This window comes from Syngnathus scovelli, chromosome 4, assembly GCF_024217435.2.
Source record: "Syngnathus scovelli strain Florida chromosome 4, RoL_Ssco_1.2, whole genome shotgun sequence".
NCBI lineage: Eukaryota > Metazoa > Chordata > Actinopteri > Syngnathiformes > Syngnathidae > Syngnathus > Syngnathus scovelli.
This window is the reverse complement of record NC_090850.1, coordinates 12,894,292-12,913,383: the sequence shown is the minus strand read 5'-3', so window position 1 is coordinate 12,913,383 and position 19,092 is coordinate 12,894,292. Positions and strand designations below refer to the sequence as shown.

General features: G+C 40.3%; 1 protein-coding gene across 5 annotated transcripts in view; it reads right to left on the bottom strand.

Annotated features, from left to right (window-relative positions):
* Positions 1-19,092, bottom strand: part of sox6 (SRY-box transcription factor 6) — a 124,843-nt gene that overhangs the window by 62,026 nt on the left and 43,725 nt on the right. For all 5 annotated transcript variants that reach the window (XM_049719004.2, XM_049719008.2, XM_049719003.2 and 2 more), the window contains one exon: positions 3,464-3,553. In XM_049719004.2, the coding sequence (XP_049574961.1) occupies positions 3,464-3,553 (90 nt within the window). The remainder of the gene's footprint in view (positions 1-3,463; positions 3,554-19,092) is intronic.

Below are 19,092 nucleotides of genomic sequence, written 5' to 3'. Positions count from 1 at the left end.
GTGCGAGAGCCTCAATTTTCGTGCTTCAGATTTTGAGCTGCACATTTGAACACCAGTGTACAATGTTAGGCTCCCCTCCCCTCCCTCTTTGGCAAATTCAGAGAGAATGAATACAGCTTGTGTTCCAATTTAGTAAATAGATATTTCCCTTCACTTTGAGAACATTCATGAGCATTTTGCTTTTTCTTTTTCTGCCTCCCAGCCACCCCCCTGGAAACTTGCACTCAGCGGGGAAACGTAAACAGCCCTGTTGAGTAGCAGGCTCAAAGCCCCTGCACATAGCAATGCATGCCGCACAGAGCAACCTTATCTGCCATAACACTGTGTATTACTGTATTTGTGTGCAAGTGTGTGCATGTTGTTTGTTGGTGCATGCCTGTGTGTGTCCACTGCCGAGTACTGTGTTGGATGATTTAAGTTGATCCAATCTGACAAGTTTGCCTTTAAAACATAGTATAATAACAATAATAATAATAATAATAATAATAACAATAATAATAATAATAATAATAATAAAGTTGTCACATTTAAAAATGAGGCCTTAAAGGGGAACTTAAGTCAAAAATGTCCTTTACAATAATGAGTTATGCGCCCTCACTAGTCTAAACATGGCTAAAATGGGTCTAAAAGATCTTGGATTTGATGTCTGTAAACCTACAGATAGATACCCGATTGTAATATTGTGGCTTGTTCTGTAAACAGTTACTTGAGTCATTTTATCAAAGACAATTAACAGCTTGATTCTGAGAAGGATTTACTCATCTGTTTTCAAACCCTTGCGGTGATGCGCTGAAGGGAGTGGGGAAGAAAGAAGTCAGTTAGAGAAGTAACCATGTCGACGGATTACAGTGCCTTCCATTTTCTTAGACTTTTTGTTTTGTTGGACAGCTTGTTGAAGGAAATGCCACCCACTATGAACTGATTGGCCTTAACAAAGTGCATCACATCGTCCTTGTGCATGTATTTTTGCTTCAAGATGTATTATGATAAGCAGATGAGCTACAGTAAACATGTCCACTGACTATCTAGTTCGTCTATTCTTCTTTCTTATCTTGTGCTTTCTGCGGTTTGGTGTCTTTCCAGCCGACCTTGACTTTTACACTGTTTTTTTTTTTTTTTTTGTTCAGGAGATTTCATCTCCCTCTTCATCGTGCTTGTAGACTGACAGCTAAGCTGAGGTACGGAAACAAATAGAAATTGAGGAATTGACTGGTGAACATAAATCCCTCACCTTACTCTGCCTGCTGCTGCTGCTTCTGTTGACACTAAGAGCGAACAAGGAGAGGAGATAGTTGGAGACCTCAATGCATGAACGCTTAAAAATGCTGCAAGTTTGACTCAAGTGCATAAGCTTTTAAAGCAGATTGAGCTTTAATTAGCTTCACCAAATATCCTGTTAGGTTAGCTGTGATATTTTTCATACTTTTTGTTATGCTGGGCCTGTGTGATCACCTTAAAGGGAAAAGGTATTTGAGGCAATTCCAACATAAACGTATGTCTTTTCATGGGTAAAAAAAATTAAAAAATGGGCCAAGGGTCAAAACTGTGTCGTTAAATTAAATTATTTTCTCTCATCTGTAGAACAATGGCAAGACAGAGCAATGACAAAAGGTTGTCAGCTCATTATAATTGGAAGAGTAAATTGTGAGCGATTAACACAGATGATACAAGGCCACACATCCAGTACGGACTTTATGTCAGCCTTTATTACACACTCTTTTATTCATCTTTAACCTACAGGCATGTTTGCCTTTTGTGTTGATTTTTAACCAAACAATGAATGGCACATTTGATTCATCCAAACACTTAAGATCTTAATCAGAAGGTGTTTTCTACTTGGCACCTTTGTTTGTGTTTTAATTAGGCGGACCTTGTGAGTCTCCAACCCTGAGCGTCTTTTTAATTGGCCGTATTTACATCAGGCCAACTTCAAACACGGAGAGAGAGAGCGAGTGAGACATTTGTAAGCGGGGGCACAAAGCAGCCCTTTGAAATGTCTACAGTCATATGAAATGGCACGCTAATTAAAAATCTAAGTCTGCCACTGTGATAAGCAGAAACATTTCTATTAGGAACTAAGGTGCACATACAGTCTCATCAACAGACACGTTAGGATGTGTATTTTAGGCTGTTTACACGCCATCAATTAATCTTTTCTTTGTCATTCATCCAACAGCAGAGTTTGAAAAAGGCAAAAAACTATTTTGCACTTCCCAGAATGGAAGGTTTCGAGACTGGTGTCACAAAAAGACAAATTTTCTTCTTTGATGTCAAGTGGACTAGCAGGTCTACAGAGAGATCCTTCGGAGTTGTGACAACTTGTGGCTGCTTCTCTATGACAAAGTGATCCCCTGAGTATCTGACACTTCCTGGCCGAGAAGAACATTGTCCCAACCTCACTACTCATCTCCGTGTGATTATTTTTCCGTCTTCTTACCTAGCTGAGTTTTGGAGACAAAGACGACACTATGCTGATGGAGCTGTGGACAATCCCAAAAGAATCCTTTTAGGAGTGGATAAGGCCATGGTAGAAAACCCTGAGAAAGTGTGCTAGACTCCAGGAGGATCACATTCAAGAGGAAAAGTTGCCATTCATAGTTTGCACCGAAGCTCTTGTGACACTAGTCCTGGTACTTTCTGGGATACCTTATACAGCACAGTAAGCAAGAGCAGGTACAATCAACCTACATTGTTTTGTTGGCTTTTTAGAGAATTCCTTCATTCATGTACACTTGGCAGCCTTTGGGAAAATCGATGTTTAAATTACAAAAACCTGGAATAGTACCAACGTGATGATGATTTTGTTTTTGTTGTACAGAAAGGAATGATGAAGGAGGCAATGAAGACCCGGTAACAGACCGGTGTTATCAGCCAGCTGGTATTGTGCTTTCCTGTGCTGTATAAACACTCCAGAGTACTCAGTAACAGTCGGTGCTAAGAACTAAGAAGCAGCCCTGCCCATCCGCGGCCCACCTTCACCCTATCATAAACAACCTTTTTTTCGGGGAGTACTGATTTGTGCTTTGCTGTACTCTGCGCAGCACGGGGTGTTTGCTGTCAGAGCGGAGACATTCCACTCCGGTGCAGACTCACTGAGGAGACAATTGTGCTTCTCTCCCTTTTAGTGGCATTTCTCCTGCTCTGTTTACATCAAGCGCATGCCAGGTTCAACGGTTACGCTCCGCATGCGCTGCGGCTGTAGAAGGGGACGACGACACTACGTTGTTCCATAACTAAGAATGGGTGTAAATTGAATTAAAGGGTCAGCGCTATGAGAGAGTTGGACATTCCGACAAAAGATTAATGGGATCTCAATGAAGAGTGCAGCCAAAGGCCTTTGTCTTCTGTAAAAGTAAAAGCTTATTTCTGAGATTACGCAGAAACTGATAGGAATGACGAAGCTGTTGTGGCATCTGTGCTGAAAGTTTGCCGTTCTTAACGCGACCAGCATACTGAATGTTACCTTTGACATCAGCGAGAAGATCGCTTGTGTTGAGCCTCTCCATCTTTTCCTTCCAGTCTTTAGAAAGTAGTTTCTCCATGCAGGATGAGTCTATAAAAAAGAAAGTAAGAAAATTACACACCTCTATTGTTGTAAGGAGCAAGTGAGAAAGGAGGTGAAGAAGGTGTGAGGCAGACTTTGTATGGCTAGCATAAATGCACCCATCAATTGGAAGGCAAGGACTGAGACTAAGGAGGTCCATGCGTGCACATGGCTGCCAATAATGAAAACAATTAACATTTGTCCAGCAGACAACGAATCAGAGAAGGAATGGTAGCAATCTGCCATGATGTCGCTGGAGACACTGATAAAGAACACACAGGACCGGCTGACCCAGACCTCGGCCATCCCAGTATTGCTTCGAGGTCAGCTTGTTCCCATCAAACCTTCAAGCTTAATGTCTTCAATTGTATCAACACATCTGAAGGGTTATTCAAATGATTCTTATGCAATTCCAAAGTGTCCAAAGTATCACTTGGAGGCAAACCCCCATAGTGATGCCCAATAAAGAAATGGCAAGTTGAAGCAAACTCACTCATATATGGACTGATGGATGGATGGAGGTTTTTCGTAGAAGTCCCAAATTAGTACTGCCTGTGAATAATCTCATTCATCTCGATCCTTTCATTCAAAGGTTATTGAATTGACCACAAGTGGTTGTCTTGGACTCATTCAAGCGGGCTTCATGAGCTCATGCAACAATGCTTCTAAGTCAACCAGAACAGTTCAGTTGAGATCGATTCAATGCCCTGCGCCTCTCAAATTAGTCCTCTATTTGTTAAAATATGGAATTTGAAAAAAAAAAATCTACTAACAACGGGCTTTTAAATGTGAAAGTATGACTCATCCTATGACTTTCATTGTCTTTGGTCTCAATCATATTCAAAAGTAGTGTTGACCGCACTGCACCAAATAATTGTTTCCTTTTATCCCGCATTTTGTCCTTTTATTTTTCGGTTTCCATCTCTTGGCTCGGCTCTAACCCAGTAAACAGTGTTTGCTACCCTTGGCAACAGTCTAACTTCAGAGGGACTGGGGAGTAACAGGGGGTTCACTGGTTGTTGTTGCCTTGTTTAAGGAGGACTTTCTCAGAGATCAAGCGGAGTGGCCATTTTGTTTGATTGTCCACTTCCTCCAATGTGATGGGGTCGACAGGACGTCTTCAGATCAGGGTCATTATAACATTATTTCTGCTTTATTGACTTTCCAATTCCCAGCTCACAGTGTGTCCCCTTGACCCGACACGGGAAAGAGTGAAAAGGCTACATGTGTTTGTGCATATTTTAACTTCCTGTGTGGCACAAAGATCACAGCTTATAAAAGGGAGCTCAGATCTTCCTCCCTGGGCCTAACCCCAAAACAAAAGCCTCTCAAGTCATTGTCGTCAGAGAAACATCAGTGCATGACATTGCACCTCGGAAGCATGGAAACGGGCTTATTTTAAAAGGGGGTGGCAGAGGGAGGTAAAACAAACACAGTGGACGTATGTCAGGAGGCACGCATATGTTGTTGTTTTTCCCCCATTTGCACACGTTCACTTTCTTGGCGGATGCCGCTCCAGCGCTTGATCATTAAGGAATGCGCCAACTGGTGGAGATAATGCGGTGCCAGCTTCCATTCTACTCCAGTCCTTCCCCTCCCTTCCACCTCCCTCCCAGGAGAACAGCCACTCCCTCGCTTCTCCAGACCCAACCTGCCAAGTGTTCCGACAGGAGAGGCTACAGCTGGAATGCGCTGCTGTCCTCCCTGCCTTCCACCTGGAAGAACTGAATAATGGGCCCTGGATTAGTCAATAAAATAACCTTTCAGCATTGAGACGCTGTCAACAAAACACCTAGCCAAACGAATGGAGACGCACATTTTTAAACCAGGTGTGCGTGAAGAAAGCCGCACTTTTTGAACACAAGAATTTCAATTAATCAAAAGAATGCCATTTCATTTTCTGTTTTATCTGGATCAATTATAAATGCTGGCGCTTGGTATTGGTAAAATTATTATTACCTTGACACTGAATCCTATTTTAATCATTATGAATTATTTCTGACAGTCCAAACACCATTGGATTTTCAAGCAATTCACGAACAAAATGGTTGTGTACATTTTTAAGTCGAGAGGTTTGCTTCTTTGCAAGGACGTCATAATTGTGGCAAAGAGTCTTATATGTTTATTTTTATTTTCTTGGGGGCTCCTTACTCTCTCACACCCCCATCCCTCCCGTTGCTTTTCCTCCCCTTCTCCAGATAATATGCTCTGTAGCTCGGGAGCAGGCCATTCAGCTGGGATGAGAATGGAATGAAAACAATAGCCCTTATCAGGCGCTTATTTACATTTTCCCAGCATCGCTGCGCGAGACAGCTTGGCTTGTCACCAAGCCCACATCACCCCACTGGACCTGGACCAACTTCCTCCAGACCCAGCGATTCCAGCGCTCCCTGCGGACCCTCGCCTGGCACGGACCTCCTCCGCTCTGCAGCGAGCGCAGATAGCAACATACAAAACTACAGGAGTGTGTGTCCAAGACGTGCTCCCATTGAGAGGGGGGGAGGGATGCTTTTGGGACTGCTAAGCCTGTCTGGGTCGCATTGTCTCCTCTGGGACTAGTGTTGTACTGCTGGAAAAATGTCCCTAACCTTTTTTTTTTTTTCCTGAGACTTTTTCAGTTTCCAAGTGGCGCTCCGAATGTGAAGAGTCGTCGGCCAAATGCAATGTTTATCTTCTGCCACAACTATCATCTTTCTATAGACATATTGTGATATTATCGATGTGGATGACACCTAACACTCCAAAGATGAGTAAATACAAAAGTTCATACTCCTTATAACAAATTTTTACATACAGCTAGAAAAAAAGAGTTGACAATAAACAGCCTAACAGTTGCATTTGTCCGGCACATTTGTCATTTACCATGAAGGTTCTTTAGTTCTTGTGAAAATAAATATTTTATTTACCCTGATACTTGATATGATCTTTTTTCGGCACTCTTTTGCTCATTTATCTGGGTCATTAGCACTATTAAAAAAATCTTCAAGGAAATGTAGCTGAATAATGAAATGTCTTGGGATAAGTCGTCAAACATTTGCACACATACTAGTACACAAATAAGTCTGTATTTCCTTTATTTTATTAACTTTTTTTTCATTGAATATACTTAATTTTAGCATGTCTGACACATTGCTCTGCTATTTTTTTACAGGCTTTTATTGTCAATAAGTTATTTGAAAAACAATGAAAGAACAAATCAAATTGTGTCGGTATGTAAATGTAAAATCATGATTTCACTTGTGAAGACGTCCAGTCTGTACTAAAATCAACAAATCACTAAGAGTGTTGTGACTCCGTGTTTTGACGCAGCACAACACCCATTTTGAAAATGGTCTGACAAAATGGTTTGTTACAACACGCCACCAAATGGTGTTTGATTACAGTGTGTTGTCAGCGATAAAATTGTTTCAACTGACTACCACCGCATTCCGAGCCTCTCCGTGTGCGCTGTTCTCCTGGGAGAAAGATGATATTCACATTTAAGTGTTTGCTGAGGTACAAAGCCATTGGCAGTGAAGAGAGGACTATCGAGAAAGAAATTAGCCACAAGTCAAGGATAAAAGTCTATGGGGGATATTCCAAAGGATTTGTAGCCCTGTATTTCTGCTAAGCGGCATCTCTTCTCATATACTACATTGAAAAAAAATGGTGTGTTGAATCTATTCAATTTTATTTCATCATATGATTGTGAAATAATCCAGATGCCTTTTTATGTACACTATACAACTATTAAAACATTTATCTGCGTTCAAATGATTTAATTTTGTCCTACCACAATTAAATTAGAATTTGTTACAGCTACACCTGTTATGAAAGCACTATATGTACAAAAAATTACATTAAAAATGTATACAATATTGTATATAATATTGTATTCTATTATATAAATTAAACACGGCATTTTTTTCCAGTGTAGAGGGCAGCTGACTTCAGCTACATGAAAGAAAAAAAAACAGCATGGACACTGTGTTTGGGCTATATTCTGCGTTGCTAAATTTGTGAGGGGATGGAAAATTATACAAAGAGGCACTGCATCTAATTTGTCACCAAAGAATGACCACAAGCACAAAAAGTTGAAAGTCAGAATAGGGGGAGAGGAATGAGTGTTCTCTTTTTATGAATAAACATAGATGGAAGAAATGGCAGCGAGTGAAAAAAAATATTTAAAAGCTTTTTTTTTCCCCCTCTGGGCTCTTTACTTTGACCAGTTCACAAAAAGGAAGAGGAAAGTCAGTTTGACTAACATTTTGTCATCTTTTGCACCAAGACTTGCAGTTGCAAAAGTTTCCTCTTGCCTTTTAGAAGCTCACAATTAAGTCTGAAAAGTTTAATGATTAGGCGAGAGAGAGAGGGGGAGAGAGAGAGAGAGAGAGAGAGAGAGAGAGAGAGAGAGAGAGAGAGAGAGAGAGAGAGAGAGAGAGAGAGAGAGAGAGATTCCGGGCAGTAACAAAAACCTGGCATTTGAACAGGGGTGTGTAGACTTTCTATATCCACTGTAGGTTGCAACAATAAGGTGATAATAGGGATGTGATTGTTGATTGCTTACTTCTGCTCCTTTCTTCCCCCTTGCAGTTTTACAAAAGCATTGATCAATTCCATTTGCTTCTCTTTATCAGAATACATATTTCTTTTATCTTTCCAGTCATAAAACACTATGAAAAGCTTTTTCAGTCAGGATGTGAAAAGAGAGAAGGATTTAGGAAGACAGAGCAGGATGAATGGCAGAGATTATGTCCCGCACATGTTCACAGTAAATCAGCTGTTAAAAGACGAGAACAGATTAATGGGGGTCTTCAGGAGGAAGTATTACATTAAGGAATGTCTATCAATATAATCTTGTGAATCTTCTTTCAAACATACAGTGTATTTTATTGACATGTTCGTGTGTAAGTAAATTCTGTGAATTATATAATGTGCATGTGCAAAATTTGCCCTTGGCATCTTCTCTTCTCTCTGTGTGTGCATTTAACCTTACTGACAGATTGAACCCTGGCTCACACGTCTGTGAATGGCAGTCAGACAATGACAGGCTGACATTTACAGTAATTTGCCATCCCCTCTCCATTGCATGGGAAACAAATCAAAAGTCGAAATTGATGGGGGTGGTGGGGGATTGAGTGACACACTCTGAGGAGTCCTTTGAATATCTTAATCACAGACACCCTAAAAACAAGACCCCCATCATCACAGCAAATAAAACATACTAATCACAAGAGGCAGGCAGGGAAGGGAAATGCAGAGAGAAAACATGTTTTTGTCATTCAGCCGGTAGTCCCTGAGACAACAGCTGTTAGTGCCACAAATACTCCTGAACTCTCCATAATCATGGCGTTATTGAAGCGAAGACAAAAAGGGCACTAATTGCAAGCGGAGCAATCGGAACGCAATAGGTTACACACCCGGGTGATGCCGCACAATGCAAATGCTAAAGAGGGAAAGAAAAAAACATTCGCAGCACAACAGTGCGTTGTCGCTCATTTTCAGGCAATTACCTTTCCTCGTTTTAATAACCTCTACCATTTCGAGAAGACTTTTTGGAGCAGTTAAATAATTTGAGCTTCCAAAGATGTAATTACTTGTTCTGGCATGCATAAGTAAAAAGGTCCACCTCCTTCAGACATGGCAGACTATTGTGGAGCACCTGCACCTTAACTGAGACCTAATCATTATTCCGCTCGGTGAACATTGAATGTTCGCTACCTTCTGAACATCTTGTTGGCTCACGTAAACACTTGCTATGAATAGACGGCCTCGTCTAACGGGATGTGCCTCATCTCAGGTTCTCGTAGGCTTTCTTCCTGTCTTTATTAGATGGGTGCCTCTGTTTATCAACAACTAGCTCACTTTTTTTCAGTTTACTTTCTAAATAGTAAATCATTACTCATTCTTTGGTAATGTTTTTCTTCAATGTTACTGTTCACGCCCTGAAAGACTTTAACACACGGGCGTATTTCGTCATTTTAGGGTTCAAAGTAATCGCAGTCATTTGTGTTCTGCAAAAACTTTAAATATTACTCTCCATCATTAACTGAAAAGTGTGAATTGGAGAAAAGTCTCCTATTTATTGGAAGAGTAAATACTTAAAATCCTTGAGAATTACAATTATCTAACATCTTAACTTTTTTACTGTAATTAATAAGAACATTATTCGACACTTCGACTTAAATCATCTTTGTGATAAAAACATTCGCGCCACTCACCATTTCTCTTCCACTACATCCTCCGCAGTTGACATTAGCAGTGCTACTATAAGACAATTTAAATAAAAAGTCTGCACCAACTTCATCGTCACCCACTTCCTAAATGTATTTGAATTGAGTCTTCTAATTGCCAAACAACAGAAAGAACATATTTTCCTCAGTACTTGAAGCTGCTCACTTAGCTCTTTTCCTACATCCCCCTTGTGACGTGCTTTCGAGTGAGCAAGGTGTTAATCCCGTGGTGGTGACCTGGCCATTTGGAGAGGCCGTATACACAGACGCAGCACCCTCACCCCTCTACATACATGTGTCTATCAAGCACATATGAATTAAGCATACCCAGGAGGCTTCACCTCCTGAGCCGAGCAGCATGTGACTTCTCCCGATCCATTTTACTGCGGCACTCGCTGGCAATCAGGCTTGAATTATTAAAGTGAGCAGTGAGCAATGATCAATTCATTGCGGCCCTTGCTCGCAGCCCGCCCACTCGTACCTCAGCAGAAATGACATTGAGAACACTTGAGTCTGCTTCCAGACAATGCACATAAATGTGACTTATGTCAGACCCAATAAGTCAATAATCATAACTATGGGGGCTGAGGCCATGGCCAGAAATGCAGTTTGACGGCAAGAGATGTATGAGCTGCATTCTGAGCATTGGCACATTGTCTCATGTTTCTCTCGAAGTGCCTGTAGTGTGAAGTCAAAATAAATGTCTTCTAAATTTGACTTACCTCAGACTATTATTAGCAAGCCTGCCAAATTTCAGTGGATAAAAAAAATGAAATAGAACTTCAAAATTGTGAAAAATCTATTTGTTCTTTCCTTTCTCGAACGTTGTGGGCATGCCAGCTCGTCCACATTTTAACGACAAACTCTAATGCTACAATGAAGTGAAGCCCTTGTTCACATACCGCCTATCAGACTTTAAAAAAATAAAATCCCAGCTCTTTCGCCTTCGCCCCGTGATATGCGTGAGCTCACAGCTGACAACACGGCAGCATGAAAGCCCCGTCCACAGGCTATAGCATATATCATAAAAAGGGCAAGATGTGAGCACTGTTTCAAAGCTACATCAGCATTAAGCCCACTGGACACATGTAAACAAATCCATAAAAAAAGACTGAGGGGAAGTTTTCAATTCTAGGAACACAAACGTTGCAAGAGGTCATGAAAAAAAAAGATGCAGTCAAAACTTTGCAAGGAGGCTACAAGGAGCCAAGATAAACCAATACTCTGAGCCCCCAAAACTGCAATCTCCCCTTAAGCCGGAGAGTGGCAGCTGGCAGAACAGCTGGTGAATAGGATTAATGTCAGAAGAATGAAATAAAACTCAACATATGTCCGAGCCTGAGGTGTTGGGACTGTGCGTGATTGTGCCCCCGATGGATGCCATGTGTGCAGCTGGAAGGAGCTGCTGCGCGGCTCCGCTCTCCACCCCACAAGGTCACTTTTAAGAACTCTGCCCATTAAATGCTGGGAGAGCCAAATCAACTTTTCTTCCATTCACTTCTCTATTCGGATGCGGTGAGCATGAGCATGATCAACTCATTAATCGGCTGGCCGAGTTAATTAAATTCCTTCTTTTTGGTTTCTTTTTTTTTTTTTACACATTAACACTATCCAACACAAGACAAAGATAATCACATTCAAACATTCCGCTTCCACTCCTCCAAAAAATTCTAAAATATTTGCCAGGTTTTTGCAGATTTTTCTCTGTTGTAAAGTTAAACAAATACAAGAGGATAGAGTATTGTAAAGCAGTCAAATGCTTTGCCTATAATTCATATTTATTCATATTTTATTCATATGTAAGCATTAAGGAACCATAAAATAAATTATTTCATTCATTTTAAAAGTTTTGGACTTAATCAGCCAATATAATTTCATTAAATAACTGAATCTTCAGATGAGTCAGGCTCAAGTCAACAAACAAACAAACAAACAAACAAACAAACAAACAAACACACACACACACACACACACACACACACATTGGGAAAAAACAATACATTTGTTTTGAATTAAAAGTCAATTCAATATAAGTGTATTAATAATAATCAAATAAAGCATGTTTAAAAAAATCTCAAAAGTACAAAATTGGATGAATTTGATTTTTTCTAACCTGATACAGTGCAATTGCGCGCACGCGTGTGTGTGTGTGTGCGCGCGTGCGTGTGTGTGTGTGTGTGTGTGTGTGTGTGGTTACTTGATCGTGTTCAACATTACGGTGCTGATCATCATCACTTTCTAAGATGAACATAACATGGTCTTGATTTAAATTTATAATTTCTATTTGATGTTGGTAATCATTTGGGTTCAGACACTGTAATAAATTCATATAATTTGGTACAAAAATGTAATTACTTTTTTTTGGGGGGGGAGAAGTGCCCTGCAATTCAACTGTCAAATATACACTCGCCAACTAATCAATGCTTGTAAAACATTCCTATTTATTCATCTATGTTGACAGATGTGCGAGGGAACGCGTCAAGCGCTGTGATCATGGCCGTTCAGTCTGATTTAGTTAATTAATGGCTGCCTGACTCTACAAGGACAAAAAGAGACTAATAGGATCCACATGAATACATTATAATTTGCCGTGAAGCCAAGTGTCTTGTATGGACCCCAAAACTTTAGTTCATTGCTTGTGAGATTGAGCCATAACATGAGGTATTAGAGAAACTAACAAATTACATTACAACATGGAGCCAGTGACTGCCACTTGTAATACTGGAAAAGTGTGTGTGGGTGGAAACATTCTCACAATACATCACAAGTTTCACTTTAAAAAACTAACTCGAGTCAAGGCAAGAGCATATTCAATTTCTAGCACAGTTCAGTTTCACTTTTAAAAAGTAGTTAAAAGATAATTATTAAATCTCAAACTTAGTTTTTTTTACAAAGACACCAGAATTCAGGATGGACAATTTCTGTTTACCTTAAAACAAAAGGTCAATATTTTTCTAGCGGTGCATGCACCAAAATTTGTGTGTATATTGTCATAATACAAGCAACATTTTAAACACCACATGTGAGCATTACAGCTTTCTGCAAAGTGATATAAAAATTAATATACGGTAGTTTCCACACAGGATTTTCTCTCCATTTAGGGGGGGGGGGGATACAATATCAAGTAACATTAACGATTCAATATTCACTTGCCCGCTCTTTCTCTCTCTATGTGCTATTGTTCAAGTGGCTTCATCCACAATAAGAAGCTACATTTTCCTCTTTAATTGGCCCGCTTCCTTTCGGCAGAATGCCTGAGCCATGCCGACTCTCTAAGACAGACAGACCGTTTTATTTCTCTCGGCTGACTGAGCTCGATCAGGAAAATTGTCAAAAGGTTCTCCAAAATGAATTTTTCTATTTTAGGGAACATCCATTCTACTGTATCGATGGCATCTGGCATCACCAAGAAATAAAATGTAGAATAAATGCACAATAAAATAAATATTTTATTATTAAGCAGAATCCTGCACATTGATCTTTTTACATTTCTAATAAATACAATTTAAAAGATTCAAATTATATGTGGAACCCTGGAAAAATAGCATTTGCTGCCTTTTGCTGCTTCCTGAAATTAGATGTTATGAAGTTTGAATAATTTCCAAATCAAGTTTTCTTTTATTTTTCAGATATGTATGTGTTAGTCCTTACCCTAAACTATACATTAGGTTTATTTTCTTTTAAAGAAAAAATATCCTCACACTCCTAGTGTCACTGGATTTTTACACACTCTTGTGACCTTAACACATTACCCTCTCAGAAAAAGTATTAATATTCCACGTCACGAGGTTCACAAGGAGCTGTGTCGATATTTCAACTGTGTTAAAATCTCAGCTCAGTCCAGTTTCCTACATTATTATTATTTCTTTTTCTTAAACGTATCATTTGTACAATCCTTATAATGTGCTTCGTGTCAAAATACTGCGAGCATGAATGCCGTGTTGCCATTTTTTATATAAATGATAATTAATTGTTAAAAACACACTCCTGTTACTTTCTTTTTTTTTTTACATAAAGGAGTTTTTGTCCAAGAGAACTAATCACATGGAAAGAGAAAGTTGCATGAGAATTTGAGTTGTTTGGTGTATGATTTATCAGATTTGGATTGGAAAAGAGGCCGGGACTTTGATTTTATTTCGAGCATTGAAACAAGCGAAAGGCAACGAAACATCCCCCCCAGATAAAACTATAAAACTATTTTCCTATAGTTATGTATGATGATAAATTGGGAATATTAAGAAAAGTGCCCTGTCAGCAAAATCCCTTCAACTTTTTACATGGTTTCAAAGTCTCGCAGACAAAAATTAGAATGTACATCCAACGGGAGAAGACATTTGTCAGGAAATTAGACTCATTGCCACTCAGGCTTTGCAGTGCAATAAAACACATTTCTATTCATTGGGTCTGACACGCTCATCCCATCTCCTGCCACTTGGAATGTTATTGAACATTCAGACGGGAAAAGAAAAGCAGCGCGTGGGAGGAAACACTTGTTTCATCCCAGCAGATTAAAGCGTCTCTTTGTTCATCGTGTTTGACACGCATGATTGCGGAGAGGAGGAAAACAATGCAAATATGTTAATAGGCCGCAAGTACACTCGTTGTCATGTTTGCTCGTGTCAAGGCGGATCTGCGCGCCGCATGGCTGACGTACCTGCGACTTACAGAACAAGCCGGCGATGTGCTCTGAAATCATTAGCGAGCCTCAGAGGTTGTGTGTGCCAAGGGTGTGGGTTACATGTCAACTATTTTGATCCTTGGTCAGATGACACCGGCTCCTTTGTGGGGCTGTGTGCATGTGCACAATGTTGGAGAGCCAAATGCCACAGCTAGGGCGGCGACACTGAGCTGGCACAGCATACGGTATACATAAAAGTACTGTTCTCCCAAAATGTCCCCGCCTCAAATATTTTGAACTCTGATTGTTTCTCATCCCTGTCATGCCCCGTTTTACTGGCTAAAGCCGGCTGTTATTTATTCAATGGAGAGAGAGGTTTCACAGCCTCCTGACAAATATAGCAGCATTAATGGCCTCTGCCTTCTTATGTGTCAGCATTTCACAATCGTTGCACCTCTCCAAATGCTGCCGTGTCAAATAAAACAGTCAAAGTGATACTGCTGCTATTTTTCTCTGCGAAACAAAACACAAGGCCCCCACTCGCTGAGCCGTGATATAATTAACTCAACTTGATAAGCAGTTGACGAGGTATACCTAGAACTCGTACGCACATGTGCGTTCGTGCACGTGTACGCGGGTGTGTATGTGTGTGTGAGGACAAACAAGCCTCTGTGTAACTCTGGCTGTGATTTGTCTCGAAGAAACACCCGTTTCCTCCTATCAAGGGGTTCCTGTGCCGCCAGAATGGCCAGGATCACAATGGGAGTTTTGTGCCGCGCGAGTGCAATGGGGGGATACACTGAACAGCTGAAACCCGGGAAGATGGCCCCTGGAATGCTCCCCAGCAGTTGCTACTGTTGACTAATCGGAATATGAGAACTGGGGAAGGTGATCTTGAATGCAAAGAATGGCACATTGAAGAAGCAGCTGCTTGTTTTGTCATGTGAATGATGAAGACAGCGGCAGGAAGGGACAACAAAATCTATATCTTCGCTTGTGTAAAGCGAAACCTACGGGGACTGCGTCTGTGTGTGTTGTGTGAGGGATCTGCTTTGGAACAGATAGTAAATACATAATTCAGTGGGGGGACCAGGCACTCTGTTTAGCCCATACACCCTCCGTTTAGCCCTGGGCTCTGATCTCTGCCTGGCACAGGAGCAACTTTGTCACAAGAGAGTGAGGCTGGGAGGCAGATGAAAAATTGGTTAGATTAAGTGAGGTTGACATAAAGACGTTGAAAATAAATAAAAGACCTGCGGATGTGCTTTGAGATATGAAGGACCCCACTTACGAGGTTTTCTAGAAGTGAGCCGTCACAAAAACAAAAGGTAGATTAGTGTTTTTTCTGCAACAAATCTGTATCTGCCTAAAAAAAAATCATCTGTCGTGCCCTCTTTACATTTTGTTGTGAATTTTCTTTTTATAAATTACACTTTTACAGAGAGCTATTTTCCATTACTAAAAACACCACTGTAGAGGTGCAAAACTTTTGAAGAAGGGTGATTAGATAGGGGGAGAGTAAAAGTCTAGCTACTGGGCATTTTTTTTTCCAAGTTCAAATGTCAAATTGGCAGACTGCCCACACCGTACGGCCGAAAAATCTATTTAACGTCTGCTTCACAGGGTGACAAGAGGGTTGATTGGCAGAGAGCAGAGAGCGGCTTTTGATCATATGTCCTAACAAGCGATTCCAGCTCATGTCTCTTCAGCCTGAACAGATCTGCATTACCTATTCAAACAAAAGTGACAGACCAGAGCGCTGCTCCGCTGGGCTGGCGCATCGTGCCGCGGGCCAAGACAGAACACACACACACACACACACATGCAGAAAAAGAGGAAGAAAAAAAACTTTCTGTAGCAGATATAAACCTGTAATAAGTATTTAATCAAACAGATTACTTGCATCAAGATCCATGTCTGAAAGACCCGAATGAAATAAAATGAGAAGCATATTATTAAAGGGGATGGGAAAATGCTTGACTGGTATTTGGCCAGGGCGCACATGAGTCCTGCCAGGAAGGTCCCGGCCTAAGCAGTGGGATGCTGCACCCAGAGGAAACACAAACAGCTACGTGGCTGAAGAAGGCCTCAAATTCTGCAACCAAGGCAACTGGATTCTCGAACCCTCATTGCATATGCATGGAGTCAGAGGCTCATGCTCAGATCATTATAACAAAGATTCCTATTAATTAGGTGGGATAAAGCAGAAGCAGATGACACGGCAGCTGGGATGAGATGAGAGGGTAGAAGGGAGGGAGGGATGGAGGGAGGGAAGGAGGAGAGGAGGGCAGAAAGTGCACCAGTCTGTCTGGGCCAAGGGAATGAGCATTTTATCATATCTAATACACACTGAATTTTACGGCTATATTTTTCAATATTAAGCCTTCATTTTTAATTCATTTAATTCCTAATCATTCCAAATGAATGAAATTACCCCGAAATAAAGCTGCTGGTGTTATGTTGCACCTGCAGTCAATTTCCTCTGAAGCTGCGCGTGCACTCAGCAGGGGTCACGACACTGATGGAGAAAGTGTTACAACAGAGTCGAGAGTTGATCAGCGCTAATCAGCGCCCAAACTATTCTCTTCCCAAGCTTTCCCACAGCCCAGAATCTCATTACATGCTTGTCGTAATAGAGCGTAATGACCGCACAATGATGATCGCTCAGCCTAGTGCACAGTCATTATACAGTGAATAATACACAACCTCACCAGGGGGATTACATTTACAAATAGCAGAGTGTGGGATCAAGGCAAAGGTGTGTCCAATGTTCAGCACACGCATCTATTGGAGCTAACCGATCAGTGTTAGGCAGTAGTAGTTTACAGTGATCAAATCATACTTTTGCGTCGACAGAAGGTATATTACTCCTAGCAACCTTAAATGCATCTCTTCCATTTGACATCCTTTAACAATGTATTGGAAATAATATATGTAACTTTTAATTGTCCGATAATGCCGTGGAGTGGAAAACAATAGCAGAGAAGGGTAAAGAGGTGTGTAAAGAGGTGTGTCTATGCTATCACAACCCAGTCGGTAAACAGTTAACCAGTTAACCTTGCACCATATAGCAACGTGCAGCAGCACAATCTAACTTTGCATGTGTGTGCGTGTATGTGTGTCAGTATGTGTGAGGGTGAAGGAAGATTCAAGATTCAAGAGTTTTTATTCGCCATGTTTGAGCATGTTTGAACAGTAATGTGTAGAAATGAGAAGACAGCAGAAACTAAAATGTTGCTCTGAAATATTATTATTGGTTAACAGAAAAATATATTTTATCTCCCCCAAAAAGTAATTGGTGAGGTCTATTAAAAAGAAATTTTTTTTTGATCATTTAAAAAAAATCAAATCCTACTTTAATTGAGAAGGATGACAAAAGGATGTCATTGCATTAGTCTAAAGCATTGACATTGCATTAATTAAAGCTTTCAGAATTAAGAGTTCATTTGTAGTGCAGTTGTATAATTACAAATTACGAATTGGGTTTTTTAACATTTAACATTTTTAACATTAAATTTCTCTAGTGAATAGGGAAATGATATACAGTAGAATAACAACAATTTCCAAGTATCTTGCCCAAAACTGGTTACAATTGATGTCCACTTTAAAGTACTATTTTTTCAGAAGGTTACAATCACATTTACTGTTTGGCTGGCTGTTAATAATCTAGTCACTGGTGTAAAATGTGCTATTTTTGTAGTATTTTGTGAACTAAAGTTATAAGTGAAAAAGTCCACACTGCCAACTAACTGCAGTGTCTAATGAGCACACATGCTGACAGGTTGCTTGACCTCAAACCATGTTATTCTCCCCATTTATACAATAGTTCTTGGAAATGGAGTCAAAGATTTAAATGGCAAAATTGGTCAGTGTTTTCAAAAAGGTTGGTTGAAACTACTTCCTTCTGTGGATTCAAGACACGACTTCTCTCTAGATATTGTGCAACAATAGGATAACCAAAGAGAAAGTCAACAATTTTAGTGCTGTTAGAACTACAGGTGATTGAACAAGTAGAACCGAGTCAGAGAAAATTGAAAGGATAATTTCCTGTCCGTATCATTGAAACAACCATGAGTATTTCTGTGTTGACTTGCAGAGTACTGATTCAGACTTATATTAGTACATTATTACAAAAGTGTTCTTCTTGCATACAGTCACCTTGATTTTTATTTTTTTATTTTTTTTAACTATGTTAGCTATTTTTCTCCGCCACAACCCCCTTCTACATGTTTATTTCTTGACGAGTGCTGTCCGTAACCATAAATAATGCATTTACAATAGCTAGTAAGTAAACATGGCGTACGATCCTTAGCCCAGCTGGCAAGTGCACCTAATAGGGCTTTTACAGCAAAGGTGACTATTCAGCTAAATGCGGTCCACATTGCTTGGAGGACATTTTCATTCATTAGCACAGTCACAAGCACTTAAAGCACTTTAAGGACCTGCAATGGAAAAGAAGGGTAGAAGGATACAGGGGGTAAAAGGGCAGGCTACAAATTCAAAGATAAAGGAATGCCCAAGCAATAATATGTCCAACACTAAGCACTGTGGCTATTGTTTTGAATGTATCCAGTTCAGTGATTAGAAGTAATTGTGAGGCTCAGCAGCATTACATCATTATAAAAAATAAAAAAAATAACACTGACAAGACATTAAGAATGTTCTGATGCAAAATTCTCAAGGTCACCACTAATCCCAACTCCGTGAGGACAATGAAG